The sequence below is a fragment of the Bombina bombina genome, chromosome 5 (assembly GCF_027579735.1).
Source record: "Bombina bombina isolate aBomBom1 chromosome 5, aBomBom1.pri, whole genome shotgun sequence".
In the NCBI taxonomy this organism is placed as follows: domain Eukaryota; kingdom Metazoa; phylum Chordata; class Amphibia; order Anura; family Bombinatoridae; genus Bombina; species Bombina bombina.
The window spans coordinates 845,082,863-845,109,106 of record NC_069503.1 but is presented as its reverse complement, the minus strand read 5'-3'; the positions used below and the strand labels follow the sequence as shown (position 1 = coordinate 845,109,106).

Here is a 26,244-nt window from a genome sequence, read left to right as displayed (position 1 = left end):
CAAGAGTCCATGAGCTAGTGACGTATGGGATATACATTCCTACCAGGAGGGGCAAAGTTTCCCAAACCTTAAAATGCCTATAAATACACCCCTCACCACACCCACAAATCAGTTTAACGAATAGCCAAGAAGTGGGGTGATAAGAAAAAAAGTGCGAAGCATATAAAATAAGGAATTGGAATAATTGTGCGTTATACAAAAAAATCATAACCACCACAAAAAAGGGTGGGCCTCATGGACTCTTGTTAATATGAAAGAAATGAATTTATCAGGTAAGTTCTTACATAAATTATGTTTTCTTTCATGTAATTAACAAGAGTCCATGAGCTAGTGACGTATGGGATAATGAATACCCAAGATGTGGATCTTTCCACACAAGAGTCACTAGAGAGGGAGGGATAAAATAAAGACAGCCAATTCCTGCTGAAAATAATCCACACCCAAAATAAAGTTTAAAGAAAAACATAAGCAGAAGATTCAAACCGAAACCACTGCCTGAAGTACCTTTCTACCAAAAACTGCTTCAGAAGAAGAGAATACATCAAAATGGTAGAATTTAGTAAAAGTATGCAAAGAGGACCAAGTCGCTGCTTTGCAAATCTGATCAACTGAAGCTTCATTCCTAAACGCCCAGGAAGTAGAAACTGACCTAGTAGAATGAGCTGTAATCCTCTGAGGCGGAGTCTTACCCGATTTAACATAGGCAAGATGAATTAAAGATTTCAACCAGGATGCCAAAGAAATGGCAGAAGCTTTCTGGTCTTTTCTAGAACCAGAAAAGATGACAAATAGACTAGAAGTCTTTCGGAAAGATTTAGTAGCTTCAACATAATATTTCAAAGCTCTAACAACATCCAAAGAATGTAACGATTTTTCCTTAGAATTCTTAGGATTAGGACATAATGAAGGAACCACGATTTCTCTACTAATGTTGTTGGAATTCACAACCTTAGGTAAAAATTCAAAAGAAGTTCGCAACACCGCCTTATCCTGATGAAAAATCAGAAAAGGAGACTCACAAGAAAGAGCAGATAATTCAGAAACTCTTCTGGCAGAAGAGATGGCCAAAAGGAACAAAACTTTCCAAGAAAGCAATTTAATGTCCAATGAATGCATAGGTTCAAACGGAGGAGCTTGAAGAGCTCCCAGAACCAAATTCAAACTCCATGGAGGAGAAATTGACTTAATGACAGGTTTTATACGAACCAAAGCTTGTACAAAACAATGAATATCAGGAAGAATAGCAATTTTTCTGTGAAAAAGAACAGAAAGAGCAGAGATTTGTCCTTTCAAGGAACTTGCGGACAAACCCTTATCTAAACCATCCTGAAGAAATTGTAATATTCTCGGAATTCTAAAAGAATACCAAGAAAAATGATGAGTAAGACACCAAGAAATATAAGTCTTCCAGACTCTATAATATATCTCTCTAGATACAGATTTACGAGCCTGTAACATAGTATCAATCACAGAGTCAGAGAAACCTCTTTGACTAAGAATCAAGCGTTCAATCTCCATACCTTTAAATTTAAGGATTTTAGATCCGGATGGAAAAAAGGACCTTGTGACAGAAGGTCTGGTCTTAACGGAAGAGTCCATGGTTGGCAAGATGCCATCCGGACAAGATCCGCATACCAAAACCTGTGAGGCCATGCCGGAGCTATTAGCAGAACAAACGAGCATTCCCTTAGAATCTTGGAGATTACTCTTGGAAGAAGAACTAGAGGCGGAAAGATATAGGCAGGATGATACTTCCAAGGAAGTGATAATGCATCCACTGCCTCCGCCTGAGGATCCCGGGATCTGGACAGATACCTGGGAAGTTTCTTGTTTAGATGAGAGGCCATCAGATCTATCTCTGGAAGCCCCCACATTTGAACAATCTGAAGAAATACCTCTGGGTGAAGAGACCATTCGCCCGGATGCAACGTTTGGCGACTGAGATAATCCGCTTCCCAATTGTCTACACCTGGGATATGAACCGCAGAGATTAGACAGGAGATGGATTCCGCCCAAACCAAAATTCGAGATACTTCTTTCATAGCCAGAGGACTGTGAGTCCCTCCTTGATGATTGATGTATGCCACAGTTGTGACATTGTCTGTCTGAAAACAAATGAACGATTCTCTCTTCAGAAGAGGCCAAAACTGAAGAGCTCTGAAAATTGCACGGAGTTCCAAAATATTGATCGGTAATCTCACCTCCTGAGATTCCCAAACTCCCTGTGCCGTCAGAGATCCCCACACAGCTCCCCAACCTGTGAGACTTGCATCTGTTGAAATTACAGTCCAGGTCGGAAGAACAAAAGAAGCCCCCTGAATTAAACGATGGTGATCTGTCCACCACGTTAGAGAGTGTCGAACAATCGGTTTTAAAGATATTAATTGATATATCTTCGTGTAATCCCTGCACCATTGGTTCAGCATACAGAGCTGAAGAGGTCGCATGTGAAAACGAGCAAAGGGGATCGCGTCCGATGCAGCAGTCATAAGACCTAGAATTTCCATGCATAAGGCTACCGAAGGAAATGATTGAGACTGAAGGTTTCGACAAGCTGTAATCAATTTTAGACGTCTCTTGTCTGTTAAAGACAGAGTCATGGACACTGAATCTATCTGGAAACCCAGAAAGGTTACCCTTGTTTGAGGAATCAAAGAACTTTTTGGTAAATTGATCCTCCAACCATGATCTTGAAGAAACAACACAAGTCGATTCGTATGAGACTCTGCTAAATGTAAAGACTGAGCAAGTACCAAGATATCGTCCAAATAAGGAAATACCACAATACCCTGTTCTCTGATTACAGACAGAAGGGCACCGAGAATCTTTGTGAAAATTCTTGGAGCTGTAGCAAGGCCAAACGGTAGAGCCACAAATTGGTAATGCTTGTCTAGAAAAGAGAATCTCAGGAACTGAAAATGATCTGGATGAATCGGAATATGCAGATATGCATCCTGTAAATCTATTGTGGACATATAATTCCCTTGCTGAACAAAAGGCAATATAGTCCTTACAGTTACCATCTTGAACGTTGGTATCCTTACATAACGATTCAATAATTTTAGATCCAGAACTGGTCTGAAGGAATTCTCCTTCTTTGGTACAATGAAGAGTTTTGAATAAAACCCCATCCCCTGTTCCGGAACTGGAACTGGCATAATTACTCCAGCCAACTCTAGATCTGAAACACAATTCAGAAATGCTTGAGCTTTCACTGGATTTACTGGGACACGGGAAAGAAAAAATCTCTTTGCAGGAGGTCTCATCTTGAAACCAATTCTGTACCCTTCTGAAACAATGTTCTGAATCTAAAGATTGTGAACAGAATTGATCCAAATTTCTTTGAAAAAACGTAACCTGCCCCCTACCAGCTGAACTGGAATGAGGGCCGTACCTTCATGTGAACTTAGAAGCAGGCTTTGCCTTTCTAGCAGGCTTGGATTTATTCCAGACTGGAGATGGTTTCCAAACTGAAACTGCTCCTGAGGACGAAGGATCAGGCTTTTGTTCTTTGTTGAAACGAAAGGAACGAAAACGATTGTTAGCCCTGTTTTTACCTTTAGATCTTTTATCCTGTGGTAAAAAAGTTCCTTTCCCACCAGTAACAGTTGAAATAATAGAATCCAACTGAGAACCAAATAATTTGTTTCCCTGGAAAGAAATGGAAAGTAGAGTTGATTTAGAAGCCATATCAGCATTCCAAGTCTTAAGCCATAAAACTCTTCTGGCTAAGATAGCCAGAGACATAAACCTAACATCAACTCTAATAATATCAAAAATGGCATCACAGATAAAATTATTAGCATGCTGGAGAAGAATAATAATATCATGAGAATCACGATTTGTTACTTGTTGCGCTAGAGTTTCCAACCAAAAAGTTGAAGCTGCAGCAACATCAGCCAATGATATAGCAGGTCTAAGAAGATTACCTGAACACAGATAAGCTTTTCTTAGAAAAGATTCAATTTTTCTATCTAAAGGATCCTTAAACGAGGTACCATCTGACGTAGGAATGGTAGTACATTTAGCAAGGGTAGAAATAGCCCCATCAACTTTAGGGATTTTGTCCCAAAATTCTAACCTGTCAGGCGGAACAGGATATAATTGCTTAAAACGTTTAGAAGGAGTAAATGAATTACCCAATTTATCCCATTCTTTGGAAATTACTGCAGAAATAGCATTAGGAACAGGAAAAACTTCTGGAATAACCGCAGGAGCTTTAAAAACCTTATCCAAACGTATAGAATTAGTATCAAGAGGACTAGAATCCTCTATTTCTAAAGCAATTAGTACTTCTTTAAGTAAAGAGCGAATAAATTCCATCTTAAATAAATATGAAGATTTATCAGCATCAATCTCTGAGATAGAATCCTCTGAACCAGAAGAGTCCAAAGAATCAGAATGATGGTGTTCATTTAAAAATTCATCTGTAGAGAGAGAAGATTTAAAAGACTTTTTACGTTTACTAGAAGGAGAAATAACAGACAAAGCCTTCTTTATGGATTCAGAAACAAAATCTCTTATGTTATCAGGAACATTCTGCACCTTAGATGTTGAGGGAACTGCAACAGGCAATGGTACATTACTAAAGGAAATATTATCTGCTTTAACAAGTTTGTCATGACAATTATTACAAACAACAGCTGGAGGAATAGCTACCAAAAGTTTACAGCAGATACACTTAGCTTTGGTAGATCCAGCAGGCAGTGATTTTCCTGTAGTATCTTCTGGCTCAGATGCAACGTGAGACATCTTGCAATATGTAAGAGAAAAAACAACATATAAAGCAAAATAGATCAAATTCCTTATAAGACAGTTTCAGGAATGGGAAAGAATGCCAAATATCAAGCTTCTAGCAACCAGAAGCAAATGAAAAATGAGACTGAAATAATGTGGAGACAAAAGCGACGCCCATATTTTTTAGCGCCAAATAAGACGCCCACATTATTTGGCGCCTAAATGCTTTTGGCGCCAAAAATGACGCCACATCCGGAACGCCGACATTTTTGGCGCAAAATAACGTCAAAAAATGACGCAACTTCCGGCGACACGTATGACGCCGGAAACGGAAAAGAATTTTTGCGCCAAAAAAGTCCGCGCCAAGAATGACGCAATAAAATGAAGCATTTTCAGCCCCCGCGAGCCTAACAGCCCACAGGGAAAAAAGTCAAATTTTTGAGGTAAGAAAAATATGATAATTCAATGCATAATCCCAAATATGAAACTGACTGTCTGAAAATAAGGAAAGTTGAACATTCTGAGTCAAGGCAAATAAATGTTTGAATACATATATTTAGAACTTTATAAATAAAGTGCCCAACCATAGCTTAGAGTGTCACAGAAAATAAGACTTACTTACCCCAGGACACTCATCTACATGTTTGTAGAAAGCCAAACCAGTACTGAAACGAGAATCAGTAGAGGTAATGGTAAATATAAGAGTATATTGTCGATCTGAAAAGGGAGGTAAGAGATGAATCTCTACGACCGATAACAGAGAACCTTATGAAATAGACCCCGTAGAAGGAGATCACTGCATTCAATAGGCAATACTCTCTTCACATCCCTCTGACATTCACTGCACGCTGAGAGGAAAACCGGGCTCCAACTTGCTGCGGAGCGCATATCAACGTAGAATCTAGCACAAACTTACTTCACCACCTCCCTTGGAGGCAAAGTTTGTAAAAACTGATTTGTGGGTGTGGTGAGGGGTGTATTTATAGGCATTTTAAGGTTTGGGAAACTTTGCCCCTCCTGGTAGGAATGTATATCCCATACGTCACTAGCTCATGGACTCTTGTTAATTACATGAAAGAAATGTTTTTTTACTGTTGCATTTTTCTGCAGCTAAGGGAAGTGACTGCTAGATCTTGTTCCTTTAAAAACGGCTCCATTGCTCAGGTCTGGTTATACACTGATTAATTTCAGCCTGCCTGTGCTTAATCACACAATAGACTGTATCATCATCAAACTAAGTTTAATGAACAAAAACGTTTTTTACTTGCCTTTTTCTGCAAACAGTTCTCTGCATTGAGTCTGCATCTAAGGGAAGTGGCTGCTAGATCTTGTTCCTTTGAAAGCTGATCCATTGATCATGTCTGGCTTGCTTTTCTTTGCATGTGTTTGCTGCAACACAAGCGGACAGCTCCACCTACTGGCTAATTTAATGTATGCATGTGATAATGCTTTCAATGGCAGTCAAATGACTGAAAAAAGGGCGTTATTCTGAAACGGCGCAAATTGAACCGTCGTAAACAGAGGGCCACCTGTAGCTGGTTTAGGAAGTTTGCAGCATGTTGGAAATTCTAGGTTACAGATTGTGCTCTTTGGCCTGTCTAAGTGTGGGACAAAGCAGAATTGTGACACAAAAACAAGAGGAATTTAATGTCCCTTTAAAACCTTGTTTTTAGCACTGTATATAGGTAAGGTGCCTTGTTACAACACACTATGGTTCTATTACAAGGTAAAAATATGATAAAACTAAGCAAAATATTTTTCCCCATGACATGAATTGCAATACATTATGTCAACATAAAAGTTAATCTTTAAAGCATAAGAAAAAGGTGCTTACAGTTAAACTACAATTGTAAGTGGAAGCATTAAGTGAATATTACTCACATTGTTGCCATGGCTATGTCTCTTTCAGAAATTTTTAATGATTTTGTTGTGGTTGGTGGCAACTCCATTTCAAACTTTGCCATCTTTGACATTGTTCCGCCCTGTTTTTGGAAAAAAAAGAAAGAAAAAAAAAAAAATCGCAATAAATATCAGTTGATAAGATCAGAGAAATATAAAGTGATGTTTTTAAAACTTTTCAAATGTTTTTAGAGATGGCAATAGTGTTCAGCGTCTCTTTTCCATGCCTATTTTACGGTAGATAAAAAAAAAACCCTTTGGAGGTTATACTGGTCAGACTTTCATGATTACCTTGGGTGAGAGCAGGTTCATAACCAGATTTACTAATCCGCTAATTATTTCACCTGTGCTCTAGTTCAGATATCCTTAAAATATGGCCTATTAGGAAGGCCTGAGGACACATTTGAAAACCAGTGGTTTAGACTGAGTAAATATGGCACAGAGTTAAAAACAAAAAATCTATTTCTTGTACGTTTTCTATCACTAGGAATACCTTCATAGTACTACTATACTATCTACAAGACACAGACAATGTCTTCCCAATCTCTCGTTTTAGCTACCTACCATAAAAGAATCCTAGAACATACACAATTTAGATACTGTGTAGTCGTTGTCCCTCACTCAGTAACAAAAAATGAACACTGTGACTTACCCTGAAATAAAACGGTTGCAGAACGTTGCAGAGGTTGGCAGTAGATAGCAGGATCACTGAGCTCTCTGGACAGTAAATGTACCAATTCACATTTATACTCTGGCTTTTCAATAATTTTAATGTACGCTTTTCAGGCAACACCTAAAAGCACACAGAAGAATTTAATCATTTTCTCTTTTGAATTATTTCTCAAAGATTCCTCTCCTAAAGTTTCACAAGAAATAAAACACTTAGCAATAGTTTGCTTCTATGCTATAAACCAAGCGTGTTACAAAATGCATAGCAAATCCAAAGCAAACAATGTAATCAAACTACAGACATTAATACATTAAAACATTTCTGAAGTGGCAATATAAACTAAACAAGTGGGAATCATGCTTCAAGCTGTGTGGAACTGGGCAGACACTTTCCACTTGCGCTTTGCTTGTGACCGTTATTTTTTATATCTGTGAAACAAAATAGGTAAAAAGTCCCATCAGTTACCCTAGGGTGGGCATTCATATGTTACCACTTCCTGAAAAGTACACGACTACAGTTAATGGGTTATGAGATCTTAAAAAAATATATATATATATATATATATATATATATATATATATATATATATATATATATATATATAAAAATAATGAGGGGTCTTTTTAAAGCTCCAATCGTTCTGCTGCCTCCATTAATAACAAATGACTACTTCCCTGAATTACAGGCCCTCTAATAGCAAGGGTACGAATAGTTTACCCTAACAGCAAGAGCACGAATAGTTTACTCTAACAGCAAGAGCACTAATAGTTTACTCTAACAGCAAGAGCACTAATAGTTTACTCTAACAGCAAGAGCACTAATAGTTTACTCTAACAGCAAGAGCACTAATAGTTTACTCTAACAGCAAGAGCACTAATAGTTTACTCTAACAGCAAGAGCACTAATAGTTTACTCTAACAGCAAGAGCACTAATAGTTTACTCTAACAGCAAGAGCACTAATAGTTTACTCTAACAGCAAGAGCACTAATAGTTTACTCTAACAGCAAGAGCACTAATAGTTTACTCTAACAGCAAGAGCACTAATAGTTTACTCTAACAGCAAGAGCACTAATAGTTTACTCTAACAGCAAGAGCACTAATAGTTTACTCTAACAGCAAGAGCACTAATAGTTTACTCTAACAGCAAGAGCACTAATAGTTTACTCTAACAGCAAGAGCACTAATAGTTTAAAGACAAAGCAAATTGTAAAATTTAACTTTTTACTGCTTTTTACTTCTAACTCATTCTTTATACCATAAATCTGTAAAGCCTTTATTCAACAGAATAGTCCCCTTAGTTTTTTTGAGCCGCTGTTTTACAATTTCATCAAATTAATATTATTTACTGCAATTCTTAATGCAAACATATTTTAATTCTGTATACTCTTAAATTTATTCAGAACACTATTCTATGTAATTTAAATTAATCTGTACTTAAAGGGCCATTATTATTGAAAAAACATAATTTATGCTTACCTGATAAATTCCTTTCTTCTGTAGTGTGATCAGTCCACTGGTCATCATTACTTCTGGGATATTACTCCTCCCCAACAGGAAGTGCAAGAGGATTCACCCAGCAGAGCTGCATATAGCTCCTCCCCTCTACGTCACTCCCAGTCATTCGACCAAGGACCAACGAGAAAGGAAAAGCCAAGGGTGAAGTGGTGACTGGAGTATAAATTAAAAAAATATTTACCTGCCTTAAAAACAGGGCGGGCCGTGGACTGATCACACTACAGAAGAAAGGAATTTATCAGGTAAGCATAAATTATGTTTTCTTCTGTTAAGTGTGATCAGTCCACGGGTCATCATTACTTCTGGGATACCAATACCAAAGCAAAAGTACACGGATGACGGGAGGGATAGGCAGGCTCTTTATACAGAAGGAACCACTGCCTGAAGAACCTTTCTCCCAAAAATAGCCTCCGATGAAGCAAAAGTGTCAAATTTGTAAAATTTGGAAAAAGTATGAAGCGAAGACCAAGTTGCAGCCTTGCAAATCTGTTCAACAGAGGCCTCATTCTTGAAGGCCCAAGTGGAAGCCACAGCTCTAGTAGAATGAGCTGTAATTCTTTCAGGAGGCTGCTGTCCAGCAGTCTCATAAGCTAAACGAATTATGCTACGAAGCCAAAAAGAAAGAGAGGTAGCGGAAGCTTTTTGACCTCTCCTCTGCCCAGAGTAAATGACAAACAGAGAAGACGTTTGTCGAAATTCCTTAGTTGCCTGTAAGTAAAATTTTAGAGCACGGACTACATCCAGGTTGTGCAGTAGACGTTCCTTCTTTGAAGAAGGATTTGGGCATAAAGAAGGAACAACAATCTCTTGATTGATATTCCTTTTAGTAACTACCTTAGGTAAGAACCCAGGTTTAGTACGCAGGACTACCTTATCCGAATGAAAAATCAAATAAGGAGAATCACAATGTAAGGCTGATAATTCAGAGACTCTTCGAGCCGAGGAAATAGCCATTAAAAATAGAACATTCCAAGATAACAACTTTATATCAATGGAATGAAGGGGTTCAAACGGAACGCCCTGTAAAACATTAAGAACAAGGTTTAAACTCCATGGTGGAGCAACAGTTTTAAACAAAGGCTTAATCCTGGCCAAAGCCTGACAAAAAGCCTGGACGTCAGGAACTTCTGACAGACGTTTGTGTAACAGAATGGACAGAGCTGAGATCTGTCCCTTTAAAGAACTAGCAGATAAACCCTTTTCTAAACCTTCTTGTAGAAAAGACAATATCCTAGGAATCCTAACCTTACTCCAAGAGTAACCTTTGGATTCGCACCAATATAGGTATTTACGCCATATCTTATGGTAAATCTTTCTGGTAACAGGTTTCCTAGCCTGTATTAAGGTATCAATAACTGACTCAGAAAACCCACGTCTTGATAAAATCAAGCGTTCAATTTCCAAGCAGTCAGCTTCAGAGAAGTTAGATTTTGATGTTTGAAGGGACCCTGTATCAGAAGGTCCTGATTCAGAGGTAGAGACCAAGGTGGACAGGATGACATGTCCACCAGGTCTGCATACCAAGTCCTGCGTGGCCACGCAGGTGCTATTAGAATCACTGATGCTCTCTCTTGTTTGATTCTGGCAATCAATCGAGGAAGCAACGGGAAGGGTGGAAACACGTAAGCCATCCTGAAGTCCCAAGGTGCTGTCAGAGCATCTATCAGGACTGCTCCTGGATCCCTGGATCTGGACCCGTAACGAGGAAGCTTGGCGTTCTGTCGAGACGCCATGAGATCTATCTCTGGTTTGCCCCAACGTCGAAGTATTTGGGCAAAGACCTCCGGATGAAGTTCCCACTCCCCCGGATGAAAAGTCTGACGACTTAAGAAATCCGCCTCCCAGTTCTCCACTCCCGGGATGTGGATTGCTGACAGGTGGCAAGAGTGAGACTCTGCCCAGCAAATTATCTTTGATACTTCCATCATAGCTAGGGAGCTTCTTGTCCCTCCCTGATGGTTGATGTAAGCTACAGTCGTGATGTTGTCCGACTGAAACCTGATGAACCCCCGAGTTGTCAACTGGGGCCAAGCCAGGAGGGCATTGAGAACTGCTCTCAATTCCAGAATGTTTATTGGCAGGAGACTCTCCTCCTGACTCCATTGTCCCTGAGCCTTCAGAGAATTCCAGACGGCACCCCAACCTAGAAGGCTGGCGTCTGTTGTTACAATTGTCCAGTCTGGTCTGCTGAATGGCATCCCCCTGGACAGATGTGGCCGAGAAAGCCACCATAGAAGAGAATTTCTGGTCTCTTGATCTAGTTTCAGAGAAGGGGATAAGTCTGAGTAATCTCCATTCCACTGACTTAGCATGCACAGTTGCAGTGGTCTGAGGTGTAAGCGTGCAAAGGGTACTATGTCCATTGCCGCTACCATTAAGCCGATTACCTCCATGCATTGAGCCACTGACGGGTGTTGAATGGAATGAAGGGTGCGGCAAGCACTTTGAAGTCTTGTTAGCCTGTCCTCTGTCAGGTAAATCTTCATTTCTACAGAATCTATAAGAGTCCCCAGGAAGGGAACTCTTGTGAGTGGAACGAGTGAACTTTTCTTTTCGTTCACCTTCCATCCATGTGACCTTAGAAATGCCAGCACTAACTCTGTATGAGACTTGGCAGTTTGAAAGCTTGAAGCTTGTATCAGAATGTCGTCTAGGTATGGAGCTACCGAGATTCCCCGCGGTCTTAGTACCGCCAGAAGAGCACCCAGAACCTTTGTGAAGATTCTTGGAGCTGTAGCCAATCCGAATGGAAGAGCCACAAACTGGTAATGCCTGTCTAGGAAGGCAAACCTTAGGTACCGATAACGATCTTTGTGAATCGGTATGTGAAGGTAAGCATCTTTTAAATCTACAGTGGTCATGTACTGACCTTCTTGGATCATAGGTAAAATTGTCCGAATAGTCTCCATCTTGAACGATGGAACTCTTAGGAATTTGTTTAGGATCTTTAAGTCCAGGATTGGTCTGAAAGTTCCCTCTTTTTTGGGAACCACAAACAGATTTGAGTAAAACCCCTGTCCCTGTTCTGATCGTGGAACTGGATGGATTACTCCCATTAACAAGAGCTCTTGTACGCAGCGTAGAAACGCCTCTTTCTTTGTCTGGATTGTTGACAATCTTGACAGATGAAATCTCTCTCTTGGAGGAGAGTATTTGAAGTCCAGAAGGTATCCCTGAGATATTATCTCTAGCGCCCAGGGATCCTGAACATCTCTTGCCCAAGCCTGGGCGAAGAGAGAAAGTCTGCCCCCCACTAGATCCGATCCCGGATCGGGGGCCCTCAATTCATGCTGTTTTAGGGGCAGCAGCAGGTTTCCTAGTCTGCTTGCCCTTGTTCCAGGACTGGTTAGGTTTCCAGCCTTGTCTGTAGCAAGCAACAGCTCCTTCCTGTTTTGGTGCAGAGGAAGTTGATGCTGCTCCTGCTTTGAAATTACGAAAGGAACGAAAATTAGACTGTCTAGTCTTGGCTTTGGCTTTGTCCTGAGGCAGGGCATGGCCTTTACCTCCTGTAATGTCAGCGATAATCTCTTTCAACCCGGGCCCGAATAAGGTCTGCCCTTTGAAAGGTATATTAAGCAATTTAGACTTAGAAGTAACATCAGCTGACCAGGATTTTAGCCACAGCTCCCTGCGTGCCTGAATGGCGAATCCTGAATTCTTCGCCGTAAGTTTAGTAAGATGTACTACGGCCTCCGAAATGAATGAATTAGCTAGTTTAAGGACTCTAAGCCTGTCCGTAATGTCATCCAGAGTAGCTGAACCAATGTTCTCTTCCAGAGACTCAATCCAGAATGCCGCTGCAGCCGTGATCGGCGCAATGCATGCAAGGGGTTGCAATATAAAACCTTGTTGAACAAACATTTTCTTAAGGTAACCCTCTAATTTTTTATCCATTGGATCTGAAAAAGCACAGCTATCCTCCACCGGGATAGTGGTACGCTTAGCTAAGGTAGAAACTGCTCCCTCCACCTTAGGGACCGTTTGCCATAAGTCCCTTGTGGTGGCGTCTATTGGAAACATTTTTCTAAATATCGGAGGGGGTGAGAACGGCACACCGGGTCTATCCCACTCCTTAGTAACAATTTCAGTAAGTCTCTTAGGTATAGGAAAAACCTCAGTACTCGTCGGTACCGCAAAATATTTATCCAACCTACACATTTTCTCTGGTATTGCAACTGTGTTACAATCATTCAGAGCCGCTAACACCTCCCCTAGTAATACACGGAGGTTTTCCAGTTTAAATTTAAAATTTGAAATATCTGAATCCAGTCTGTTAGGATCAGAACCGTCACCCACAGAATGAAGTTTTCCGTCCTCATGTTCTGCCACCTGTGACGCAGTGTCTGACATGGCCCTAATATTATCAGCGCACTCTGTTCTCACCCCAGAGTGATCACGCTTACCTCTTAGTTCTGGTAATTTAGCCAAAACCTCAGTCATAACAGTAGCCATATCCTGTAATGTGATTTGTAATGGCCGCCCAGATGTACTCGGCGCTACAATATCACGCACCTCCCTCTGAGCGGGAGATGTAGGTACTGACACGTGAGGCGAGTTAGTCGGCATAACTCTCCCCTCGTTGTTTGGTGAAATTTGTTCAATTTGTACAGATTGATTTTGATTTAAAGTAGCATCAATACAGTTAGTACATAAATTTCTATTGGGCTCCACTTTGGCATTGCAACAAATGACACAGGTATCATCCTCTGAATCAGACATGTTTAACACACTAGCAAATAAACTTGCAACTTGGAAATACAATTCAATTAGAATAATATTAAAACGTACTGTGCCTTTAAGAAGCACAGAAGATCTATGACAGTTGAAAATTAATAAATTGAAACAGTTATAGCCTCAATCCTTGTAAACAACACAACTTTAGCAAAGGTTTAATCCCATTAGCAAAGATAACAAATTCTGAAAGCAGGAAACAAATTACAGAATAAACGTTTTTTATCTCAGTCAAACTATAATTCTCACAGCTCTGCTGAGAGAAATTACCTCCCTCAAAATAAGTTTTGAAGACCCCTGAGCTCTGTAGAGATGAACCGGATCATGCAGGGAATACAATGAGTTGCTGACTGAAATATTTGATGCATAGTAAAAGCGCCAAAAAACGGCCCCTCCCCCTCACACACAGCAGTGAGGGAGAACAGAAACTGTCAGAAAACAGATTAAGCAACTGCCAAGTGGAAAAATAGTGCCCAAACATTTATTCACTCAGTACCGCAAATGAAAACGATTTTACATTCCAGCAAAAACGTTAAACATAATCTCTAGTTATTAAACAGCTTTATGTATTTCTTACAGTGTAATTCTAGTGAAGTACCATTCCCCAGAATACTGAAGTGAAAAGTATACATACATGACATTATATCGGTATGGCAGGATTTTCTCATCAATTCCATTGTCAGAAAATAAAAACTGCTACATACCTCTATGCAGATTCATCTGCCCGCTGTCCCCTGATCTGAAGTTTACCTCTCCTCAGATGGCCGAGAAACAGCAATATGATCTTAACTACTCCGGCTAAAATCATAACAAAAACTCTGGTAGATTCTTCTTCAAACTCTGCCAGAGAGATAATAACACACTCCGGTGCTATTTTAAAATAACAAACTTTTGATTGAAGATATAAAACTAAGTATAATCACCATAGTCCTCTCACACATCCTATCTAGTCGTTGGGTGCAAGAGAATGACTGGGAGTGACGTAGAGGGGAGGAGCTATATGCAGCTCTGCTGGGTGAATCCTCTTGCACTTCCTGTTGGGGAGGAGTAATATCCCAGAAGTAATGATGACCCGTGGACTGATCACACTTAACAGAAGAAATGACATGCTCTATTTCATTGACCCTGCAGTACTGTGTTTAACCACTGCAATGGGGTTTTAACACCCAGTAGAAATACTGGTTGAGACTTGCAGTGCACTGCTGGTCCCAAGCAGAAAACACCACTGGAACAATCAGCAGCGCTAGTTGCACATGTGAGTTGTGAGTCTAGTGCTGCTGATTAAATCAACATTAATACAAAAAAAGACCCTAGTGCAAATAGCTAAGCTACCCCTTCTGAAGTAAAATCCCATTTACTCCCAAAATAAAATCCTCGTATACTGAAAAAAGGGGAGCGCTAATCAAGCAGCTATATATGAAATCATAGATATAACAGATTCATAAATCACTATAATAGCCAATATTCATAAAATCTTAGTTCAAACAATGTCAATATAACACTTTATTAATGACAATCATAAAACTAGACCACTGGTGGTTAAAAAGTAAAAAAGCGCTTTAAATACATAAAATTATGCTTACCAGATCATTTCATTTCCTTCTATATAAGGAGAGTCCACTGCATCATTCCTTACTGTTGGGAATACTGAACTTGGCCACCAGGAGGAGGCAAAGACCCCCCAGTCAAAGGGTTAAATACCTCTCCCACTTCCCCCAGTCATTCTGCAGAGGGAACAAGGAACAGTAGGAGAAATATCAGGGTATAAATGGTGCCAGAAGAAAATTACAATTCAGAGGGCCGCCCATCGGAGAACAAGGGCAGGGGCCGTGGACTCTCCTTATACAGAAGGAAATTAAATTATCTGGTAAGCATAATTTAGGTTTTACTTCTTAATATAAGGAGAGTCCACAGCATCATTCCTTACTGTTGGGAAACTTATACCCAAGCTCTAGAGGACACTGAATGATAACGGGAGGGACAAAAAGAGAGACCCTAATCTGAGGGCACAACAGCTGAAAGCTGCTTCAGCCGAAGCAAAAACATCAAACTTGTAAAATTTAGAAAAAATGTGTAAGGAGGACCAGGTAGCCGCCTTTCAAATCTGATCCATAGAGGCCTCGTTCTTAAAAGGCCCAAGAGGAAGCCACTGCTCTAGTAGAATGAGCCGTTATCCTGAGAGGAAGTTTATGTCCCGCTGTCTAATAAGCAAAGCAGATAACACTCCTTAACCAAAAAGATAAGGAAGTTGAAGAGACCTTCTGTCCCTTACGCTTCCCGGAATAGAAAACAAACAAGGGTGAAGTTTGTCTAAAATCCTTAGTATTCAAAAGGGAAAGATAGCGCTGGGTAGCTAATACCAAGTTGGAGGAAAATATTAATTGTGTAACAGTTTTTGAGTGGTGGTCAGAATCAGTTAGTGTTTGTGATAAAATTATTTAGAACCAAAACGCCTTGAGAGCATGTAAAAGATCGGTGTGTCAAATTACATAAAATGACAAGCGCTTTTATCAGAGAATTGTCATAAATTGTATAAAAACAAACTAAAACGTTTAGATAAAATTAAAAACAAAATTTATGCTTACCTGATAAATTTCTCTCTTGCGATGTATCGAGTCCACGGATTAATCCAATACTTGTGGGATATTCTCCTTCCCAACAGGAAGTGGCAAAGAGAGCACCCACAGCAGAGCTGTCTATATAGCTCCTCCCCTAACTCCACACCCCAGTCATTCGACCGAAGGCTAGGAAGAAAAAGGAGAAACTATAGGGTGCAGAGGTGACTGAAGTTTTTTAATAAAATATACTACCTGTCTTAAATAGAAAGGGTGGGCCGTGGACTCGATACATCGCAAGAGAAAGAAATTTATCAGGTAAGCATAAATTTTGTTTCCTCTTGCAAGATGCATCGAGTCCACGGATTCATCCAATACTTGTGGGATACCAATACCAAAGCTATAGGACACGGATGAAGGGAGGGACAAGACAGGTACCTAAACGGAAGGCACCACTGCTTGTAGAACCTGTCTCCCAAAAATAGCCTCCAAAGAAGCAACAGTATCAAATTTGGAAAACTTGGAAAAAGTATGAAGCGAAGACGAAGTCGCCGCCTTACAAATCTGTTCAACAGAAGCCTCATTTTTAAAAGCCCATGTGGAAGCCACCGCTCTAGTAGAGTGAGCTGTAATCCTTTCAGGAGGCTGCTGGCCAGCAGTCTCATAAGCCAAACGGATGATGCTTTTCAGCCAAAAAGAGAGGTTGCTGTAGCTTTTCGACCTCTCCGCTTTCCAGAATAAACAACAAACAATGAAGATGTTTGACGGAAATCTTTAGTTGCTTGTAAGTAGAACTTTCTTGCACAACCTAGATGTGGTTCATGCTTTAGACGTTCCTTCTTGGAAGAAGGATTAGGACACAGAGAAGGAACAACAATTTCCTGATTGATATTCCTATTAGAAACAACCTTAGGAAGGAATCCAGGTTTAGTACGCAAAACCACCTTATCAGGATGGAAAACAAGATAAGGTGAGTCACACTGTAAAGCAGATAATTCAGAAACTCTTCGAGCCGAAGAGATAGCTACTAAAAACAGAACTTTCCAAGATAGAAGCTTAATATCTATGGAATGCATAGGTTCAAATGGAACCCCTTGAAAAACTTTAAGAACTAAATTTAAACTCCATGGCGGAGCAACAGGTTTAAACACAGGCTTGATTCTAACTAAAGCCTGACAAAACGCCTGAATGTCTGGAACATCCGCCAGGCGCTTGTGTAAAAGGATAGACAAAGCAGATATTTGTCCCTTTAAGGAACTAGCTGATAATCCCTTCTCCAATCCTTCTTGGAGAAAAAAATAATAGCCTAGGAATCCTGATCTTACTCCATGAGCAACCCTTGGAATCACACCAGTAAAGATATTTACGTCATATCTTATGATAGATTTTCCTGGTGACAGGCTTTCGAGCCTGAATCAAGGTATCAATGATCGACTCAGAGAAACCAAGCTTTGCTAAAATCAAGCGTTTAATTACTCTGCGTCTGACTGCTTGGAGATTGGATTTGGATGCTTGAATGGACCCTGAATCAGAAGGTCCTGCCTCAGCAGCAGAGTCCATGATGGAACGGATGACATGTCCACCAGATCTGCATACCAAGTCCTGCGTGGCTACGCAGGTGCCATCAAAATCACTGAAGCTCCGTGTTCCCCCTTAATGATTGATATAAGCCACAGTAATGATGTTGTCCGACTGAAATCTGATGAATTTGGCCGCAGCCAGTTGAGGCCACGCCTGAAGCGCATTGAATATCGCTCTCAGTTCTAGAATGTTTATCGGGAGGAGAGTCTCCTCCTGAGACCATAAACCCTGTGCTTTCAGGGAGTTCCAGACTGCACCCCAGCCCAGTAAGCTGGCATCTGTCGTAACTATGACCCACTCTGGTCTGCGGAAACACATTCCCCGAGACAGGTGAACCTGTGACAACCACCAGAGAAGAGAATCTCTGGTCCCCTGATCCAGATCTATCTGAGGAGATAAATCTGCATAATCCCCATTCCACTGTTCGAGCATGCATAGTTGCAGTGGTCTGAGGTGTAGGCGAGCAAACGGAACCATGTCCATTGCCGCTACCATTAGTCCGATTACCTCCATACACTGAGCCACTGACGGCCGAGGAATGGAATGAAGAGCTCGGCAGGTGGTTACAAACTTTGATTTCCTGACCTCCGTCAGAAATATTTTCATTTCTACCGAGTCTATTAGAGTCCCTAGGAAGGAAACTCTTGTGAGGGGGGAGAGAGAACTCTTTTTTTATGTTCACCTTCCACACATGAGATCTCAGAAAAACCAACACGATGTCCGTGTGAGACTTGGCTAGTTGGAAAGTCGACGCTTGAATTAAGATGTCATCTAGATAAGGCGCCACTGCTATGCCCCGCGGTCTTAGAACCGCCAGAAGGGACCCTAGCACCTTTGTGAAAATTCTGGGAGCCGTGGCCAACCCAAAGGGAAGGGCCATGAACTGGTAATGCCTGTCCAGAAAGGCGAACCTGAGAAATTGGTGATGATCTCTGTGAATAGGGATGTACAGATACGCATCCTTTAAGTCCACGGTGGTCATATATTGACCCTCCTGGATCAGTGGCAGAATAGTCTCCATCTTGAAAGATGGGACTCTGAGGAATCTGTTTAGGATCTTGAGATCCAAGATTGGTCTGAAAGTTCCTTCTTTTTTGGGAACCACAAACAGGTTGGAGTAAAACCCTTTCCCTTGTTCCGCTTTTGGAATTGGGTGAATGAAAGAGAAAGAGAAAGAGAAAGAGAGAAAGAGAGAAAGAGAGAAAGAGAGAAAGAGAGAAAGAGAGAAAGAGAGAAAGAGAGAAAGAGAGAAAGAGAGAAAAAGAGAAAGAGAGAAAAAGAGAAAGAGAGAAAGAGAGAAAGAGAGAAAGAGAAAGAGAAAGAGAAAGAGAGAGAGAGAGAGACTGCCCCCTACTAGATCCGGTCCCGGATCGAGGGCTACCCCTTCATGCTGTCTTGGAGGCAGCTGCAGGCTTCTTGGCCTGTTTACCCTTGTTTCAAGCCTGGTTAGGTCTCCAGACTGACTTGGATTGAGCAAAGTTCCCCTCTTGCATTGCAGCAGGGGAAAAGGAAGCGGGACCACCCTTGAAGTTTTCGAAAAGAACGGAAATTATTTTGTTTGGTCCTCATTTTATTTGTTTTATCCTGAGGGAGTGCATGGCCTTTCCCTCCAGTGATGTCTGAAATAATCTCCTTCAGTTCAGGCCCGAATAGGGTCTTTCCTTTGAAAGGGATGGTCAAAAGCTTAAATTTTGATGACATTAGCTGGCCGGGACTTAAGCCATAACGCTCTACGCGCTAAAATGGCAAAACCTGAATTCTTTGCTGCTAATTTAGCCAGTTGAAAAGGGGCATCTGTAATGAAAGAATTAGCCAGCTTAAGAGCCTTAATTCTATCCAGAATATCATCTAATGGGGTCTCCACCTGAAGAGCCTCTTCCAGAGCCTCGAACCAAAAAGCAGCTGCAGTAGTTACAGGAACAATGCACGCAATAGGTTGGAGAAGAAAACCTTGATGAACAAAAATTTTCTTTAGGACACCCTCTAATTTTTTATCCATAGGATCTTTGAAAGCACAACTGTCTTCAATAGGTATAGTTGTACGCTTAGCCAGTGTAGAAATAGCTCCCTCCACCTTAGGGACCGTATGCCACGAGTCCCGCATGGTGTCAGATATGGGAAACATTTTCTTAAAAGTAGGAGGGGGAGCGAACGGAATACCTGGTCTATCCCACTCCTTCGTAACAATGTCCGCAATCCTCTTAGAGACCGGAAAAACATCAGCGTAAACAGCAACCTCTAGGTATTTGTCCATTTTACACAATTTCTCTGGAACCACAATAGGGTCATAATCATCCAGAGTCGCTAACACCTCCCTGAGCAACAAGCGGAGGTGTTCTAGCTTAAACTTACAGGCCGTCATATCAGAGTCTGTCTGAGGGAGCGTCTTTCCTGAATCAGAAATCTCGCCTTCAGACAGCAAATCCCGTACCCCTACTTCAGAACACTGTGAGGGTATATCGGATACGGCTACTAAAGCGTCAGAAGGCTCAGCATTTGTTCTTAACCCAGAGCTATCGCGCTTCCCTTGTAACCCAGGCAGTTTAGATAAAACCTCTGTGAGGGTAGAATTCATAACTGTGGCCATGTCTTGTAAGGTAAATGAAGTAGACGCACTAGAGGTACTTGGCGTCACTTGTGCGGGCGTTACTGGTTGTGACACGTGGAGAGAACTAGATGGCATAACCTCATTTCTTTCTGTCTGAGAATCCTCTAGCGCTACATTCTTAAGGGCTACATTATGCTCTTTAAAATTTATAGACATATCAGTACAAGTGGGACACATTCTAAGAGGGGGTTCCACAATGGCTTCTAAACATATTGAACAAGGAGTTTCCTTGATGTCAGACATGTTTAACAGGCTAGTAATGAGACAAGCAAGCTTGGAAAACACTTTATTCAATGTAAAAACAACAATTTAAAAAAACGGTACTGTGCCTTTAAGAGAAAAAAAGGTGCACACGTTCTGCAAAACTGCTTAAAAATGCTGCAAACTTTTCAAATTTTTTGCAGTATATTCAGTAAGCCTTAGTAAGGTTGCCCCACCAGTAAAAGAAGTAATTAACCCCTTAATAACGAAACCGGATTGACAAGTGTAAAAACCGGAAAATACACAGCCAGCACCTTGCCACAGCTCTGCTGCGGCGCCTACCTGCCCTTAGGGGTTGAATCTGAGGGAACAAGGCTTCGTTTTGGCCCCAAAATTGAGTCAGGACCCTCCTGTGTTGCAGCTTGCTGTCCAGTAGTGAAAAACAACTGCGCATCTAAGGCGTGAAAATAGGCCCCACCCATCTCACTCGATGTCTGTGGGGCCTTAAAGTAACACACTAATGTGTTTCAAACAGCCATGTGGGTTATAAAACCTTAATATGAGCCTAATGAACCCTCCAAATAAATGTCCCCAAAAAACGTTTTCCATATTTCTCACAATAAAAACGTTTGCTCTATTATAAATATAAGTGTCAACCAGAAAGTAACTTAGCCCTTATGCAAGCTTGTAATACCACAATAAGTCTCTGATTACAGCTTACCCTTCCCCTCATGGGGATACTGTCAGCCTTTTCTTGAAATATCACAGTTTTTCTAGAAAAAAATGACTGAACATACCTCAGTGCAGCATAGCATGCAAACCGTTCCTCACACTGAAGTTTTCCTGTACTCCTCTGCTTCTGTGGGAACAGCAGTGGATCTTAGTTACAAATGCTAAGATCATCATCCTCCAGGCAGAAATCTTCATCTATTTTCTGCTTGAGAGTAAATAGTACACACCGGTACCATTTAAAATAAACTCTTGCTTGAAGAAAATAAAAACTAACATTTTGTCACAACAATCACTTTACCCTTCCTCTTGCTTAGAGCCGGCAAAGAGAATGACTGGGGGGTGGAGTTAGGGGAGGAGCTATATAGACAGCTCTGCTGTGGGTGCTCTCTTTGCCACTTCCTGTTGGGAAGGAGAATATCCCACAAGTATTGGATGAATCCGTGGACTCGATACATCTTGCAAGAGAAATAGTATTTATTATCTCTAAAAAGTATAGAGAGATATGTACAGTGTGTATAAAAAATTAAAAAAAAAAAAAAACTGTAAATGTGAAAAACAGTAAGTTTGTCAATATAAAACAGATCTTATTAAATAAAACAATTCATATAAAAAACCTGGCTGATAATGCACAAATATTAGCAGAAGTGCATCTAGGGTCTGCAGAAATCAATATACAATACGTCACTTTATGCATAGGTAGGTCACAAAGTGCACTAGACCTGCTATACACAAATATTAGCTAAAGTGCAGAGGAGAAAAAAAAAAAGCGCTTTTTGTTATGAATTGTTTGCTGCTGTAGATGGGTAGGTAGGTTAAATAGGTATTATTGAGGTGATTCCTTTGAGGTATGTTTCTTAAGGTAGTTTTGTTTATAATAGTGTTGATTGTGTTTGTTTTGAGTGGTTAGAATGCTGACTTTGATACCCTTTATAAGGCTCTGGTGGTGATGAGTAAGTCACTTGAAATGATATAGATGGATAGATAGGATAGAAATAAAACAGCACTGTGCGTGTATGTAATGAGTGGTTTAACAGCTAACCTTGATACCCTTTATTAAGCTCTGGTGGTGACGGGTAAATCACTTTAGATGTCCTGTTTGTGGGTCTTCGGGCTTCTAATACGCCCGCTGCCCTAGATGGATCTGGGATGTTGTTTCGTTGTAGTAGATCCTGTGCTGGGACGCGGTGCTTTTTTGTCTGTGTAACAGCTGTGTCGCCGATTGCTGCTTCTTATGGCGAGTATCTGGATTCTGGATCGTTGGAATTAGCTTGTTTCTTTGGGTCTTTTCATCCACCCTCAGCCTTTGTGTCGAAACAGATATTTTCGGATTCCTTGAAGGGGGAGCCGATCTTGGAACAGCTGGTTCAGGTAGAGTTAGAGTGTAGGTCTGTACGCTCCCACTTCCTGTGGGTGTTTGTGCCTGAAAGCTACAGCCTGTTCTAGCCGAAAAGCGTTGCAATATCCAGTTCTGAACTCTAGGAGATATCTAGTTTCCATTCTTGGTTGCCGTAGAACAGGCTGTAGCTTTCAGACGCAAACATCCACAGGAAGTGGGAGCGTACAGACCTACACGCTAACTCTGCCTGAACCAGCTGTTCCAAGATCAGCTACCCCTTCAAGGAATCCGAAAATATCAGTTTCAAGGGCTGAGGGTGGATGAAAAGACCCAAAGAAACTAGCGGATTCCAACGATCCAGCATCAAGATACTCACCATAAGAAGCGGCAATCAGCGTCACAGCTGTTACACGGACAAAAAAGCAATGCGCCCCAGAACAGGATCTACTACCACTAGAGCTTAATAAAGGGTATCAAGGTTAGCTGTTAAACCACTCATTACATACATGCACAGCGCTATATATATATATATATATATATATAAAATATTTTATATGGCTAGTCAGTAGCAAATGAATTGAATTTGCTTACATTTTCAACTCTCCCCCTCCCCCCCCCCCCCCCATTTGGCATGCAGGGCTATTCTGAACACACAAATGAGGACAATGGAACATTTGGTGTACTTAATTAAAACAACCACTCCAGAGAAAAAAAAGCAGATTACTTCAAAGATAATCATCTGTATATTATATATATTTCACATCTGTTTCCAAGGATATCCCACCGAGGCGTGAATTCAGGATCCCTATCAGATGATCACTGACCCCTAGTTCTGTTTTGAAGCCATCTACATTGCATCTCATAAATTTTGGAGGCATCAGTTCTATTCTAATATAAAAAAAACCTTGCCAAATAGTTTTAGCTGGATGAAAACATGTTTTTATCCTAATTAAAAGATAACATAGTCTTTGAAGCCAACCGCACTACAGGAGGTCCAGGGCAAAGTTGTCATACAGGTACATTGAGACATTTCACAGCTATGTGTAAATAGTTTCCTGTAGAATTTCTCCATGTACAGGAAACCCCTTGATTATTTAGAATAAATAGTCTGTATTTTGAGTGGAGGATGTGCTCAAGGGCCCTCTGGAATTTGTCACCTAAATCTTTGTGATTTCAAAGGGAGACATGTGCTGCAGACACGTGTGATGACAACAGTCCTATCTCACTGAATCTCTGACATTTGAAGACGTATTGCAGACATACGGCTGGGGGGAAGATGACACAACATAAAATATAAATACATTGTGAAAAAGGAATGCATGCCTCAAAATGTATTAAATATAGGAGTTTGGAAGATTGTCTAATTTTCTAATATTACATGAGTATTCACTAAGCTTGGTAGGTAACTATTTTTAGTCGGTCTAAAATGTTTAACTGTGTCAGAATAATAACCTCTGTACTGTTTTTATTTTTCAGACATATAATTTCAGATCTGCATAGAAAGGATTCATACTTCCAAGATTTATAAGAAACGTGAAATATGGTATATTCATGTTGGAATACAATACAGAATTCAAAATAGGCTGTTATTTGTATATAAATGCCAGGATACTAATAAAATTGTAATGGATTTTAAGCTAATAGTTAGCAATATAAGTAGCTTTAATATAATACAATGTTAATAATATAACATATTTGGTATCAGAATAATCAGAAAAATGATCTGATACTACCCATCTATAATTGGGGTTGTATGTATGTGATTGATGCAAAAAGTTATGGTCTGATTAAATAATCATTTTATAAGAATAATTAAGTTGTTAAAAATGTTTAGAAATGGTTAAATATGAATATGTTTGTGTTGCAACGCTGCCACCGAAGGGCCAAAACCCGGTATAGCAATTAAGAGACTTAGCTGTTTAAAGGATGCTTTTCCATAACAACAATATATACTGAACCAATGGGATGATCAGCTTCCTAAGGGCCACCCATATTCCACACCAATGATTAAAGAATATAAGTTGTATGCAGGATAAGGGAAAAGGAGAATGGACTGCTGATTTTGTGACAGACTGAAACTGTTGCGTGGGAAACAGTCAAACTATAAAACAAAGTGGGCCATACTTCTTATCCATTGCAATTACACTTATTTTATATGAGGTGGGACAAGTCTTGAAGCTGAATATCATCTGGTAAATATAATTATATATATATATATATATATATATATATATATATATATATATATATATATATATATATATATATATATAAAAAAGATTATTGGTAAGAACGTAGTAAAGTTATAATAAATAAATTTAAAGAGCAGTCTGTATTTTTGCTTATATTCACAGCCCTGTGTAGGATCAAGTTTATCTTTTGTATGCTAAGAAATTCATTTAAAGCAATTGTTCACAGTAAGAATATATGTATTTTTTAGTATCCTAATTAGAATTGTATAAGAATAAATTGCAGCTAAATAGCTGAGTACATATATTGATCTTGTTCATATGAGCACTGTTAGAATTATACCAATCTGAATGTTATAGTGGTTTATACTTTAGTCTCACTGTGTTAATTGAATGAAAGGCTATTGTAAATCAGGCTAGTTTTAAAGGTAAACTGTTATAAGCTTTAGAAGAAGTATAGCATATCTTAATAGTTGTTTTTAACGTGTATAATATTGTTTCATATCCTGGTATTACAAATATATTCCAATATGCTCATAGATATTAACTAAATAAAAGAAATCAGATATTTATATTAATTTAATGGTTTCTAGTAGATGCATATTGATTGAGGGTTGATATTTTTAAAGGATAATTATTAAATACATTGTATTATAACCCTGCCATAGGCTGATATATTATTTGGATAGCACTACTAAAGATTCTTATAAATATACTACACACCCCTGTAAAAATGTCAGGTTTCTGTGATAAATCATTTCAGAACTTTTTTCACCTTGAATGTGACCTATAAACTGTACAACTCAATTGAAAAAAAAACCTGAAATGTTTTCGGTAGAGGGAGGAAAAAAAAAAATATAAAAATAATATGGTTGCATAAGTGTGCACACCCTTAAACTAATACTTTGTTGAAGCACCTTTTGATTTTATTACAGCACTCAGTCTTTTTGGGTATGAGTCTATCAGCATGGCACATTTTGACTTGGCAAGATTTGCCCACTCTTCGTTGCAAAAACACTCCAAATCTGTCAGATTGCGAGAGCATCTCCTGTGCACAGCCCTCTTCAGATCACCCCACAGATTTTTAATCGGATTCAGGTCTGGGCTCTGGCTGGGCCATTCCAAAACTTTAATCTTCTTCTGGTGAAGCCATTTCTTTGTTGATTTGGATGCATGCTTTGGGTCGCTGTCATGCTGAAAGATGAAGATCCTCTTCATGTTCAGCTTTCTAGCAGAAGCCTGAAGGTTTTGTGCCAATATTGACTGGTATTTGGAACTGTTCATAATCCCCTCTACCTTGACTAAGGACCCAGTTCCAGATGAAGAAAAACAGCCCCAAAGCATGATGATGCCACCACCATGCTTCACTGTGGGTATGGTGTTCTTTTGGTGACGTGCAGTGTTGTTTTTGCGCCAAACATATCTTTTGGAATTATGGCCAAAAAGTTCGACCTTGGTTTCATCAGACCATAACACCTTTTCCCACATG

General features: G+C 40.0%; 1 protein-coding gene across 2 annotated transcripts in view; it reads right to left on the bottom strand.

Moving 5' to 3' along the window:
- Positions 1-26,244, bottom strand: part of RMC1 (regulator of MON1-CCZ1) — a 177,121-nt gene that overhangs the window by 109,462 nt on the left and 41,415 nt on the right. For both annotated transcript variants that reach the window (XM_053714977.1, XM_053714976.1), the window contains exons 6-7: positions 7,289-7,429; positions 6,619-6,719 (exon numbers count right to left, since the gene is read on the bottom strand). In XM_053714977.1, the coding sequence (XP_053570952.1) occupies positions 6,619-6,719; positions 7,289-7,429 (242 nt within the window). The remainder of the gene's footprint in view (positions 1-6,618; positions 6,720-7,288; positions 7,430-26,244) is intronic.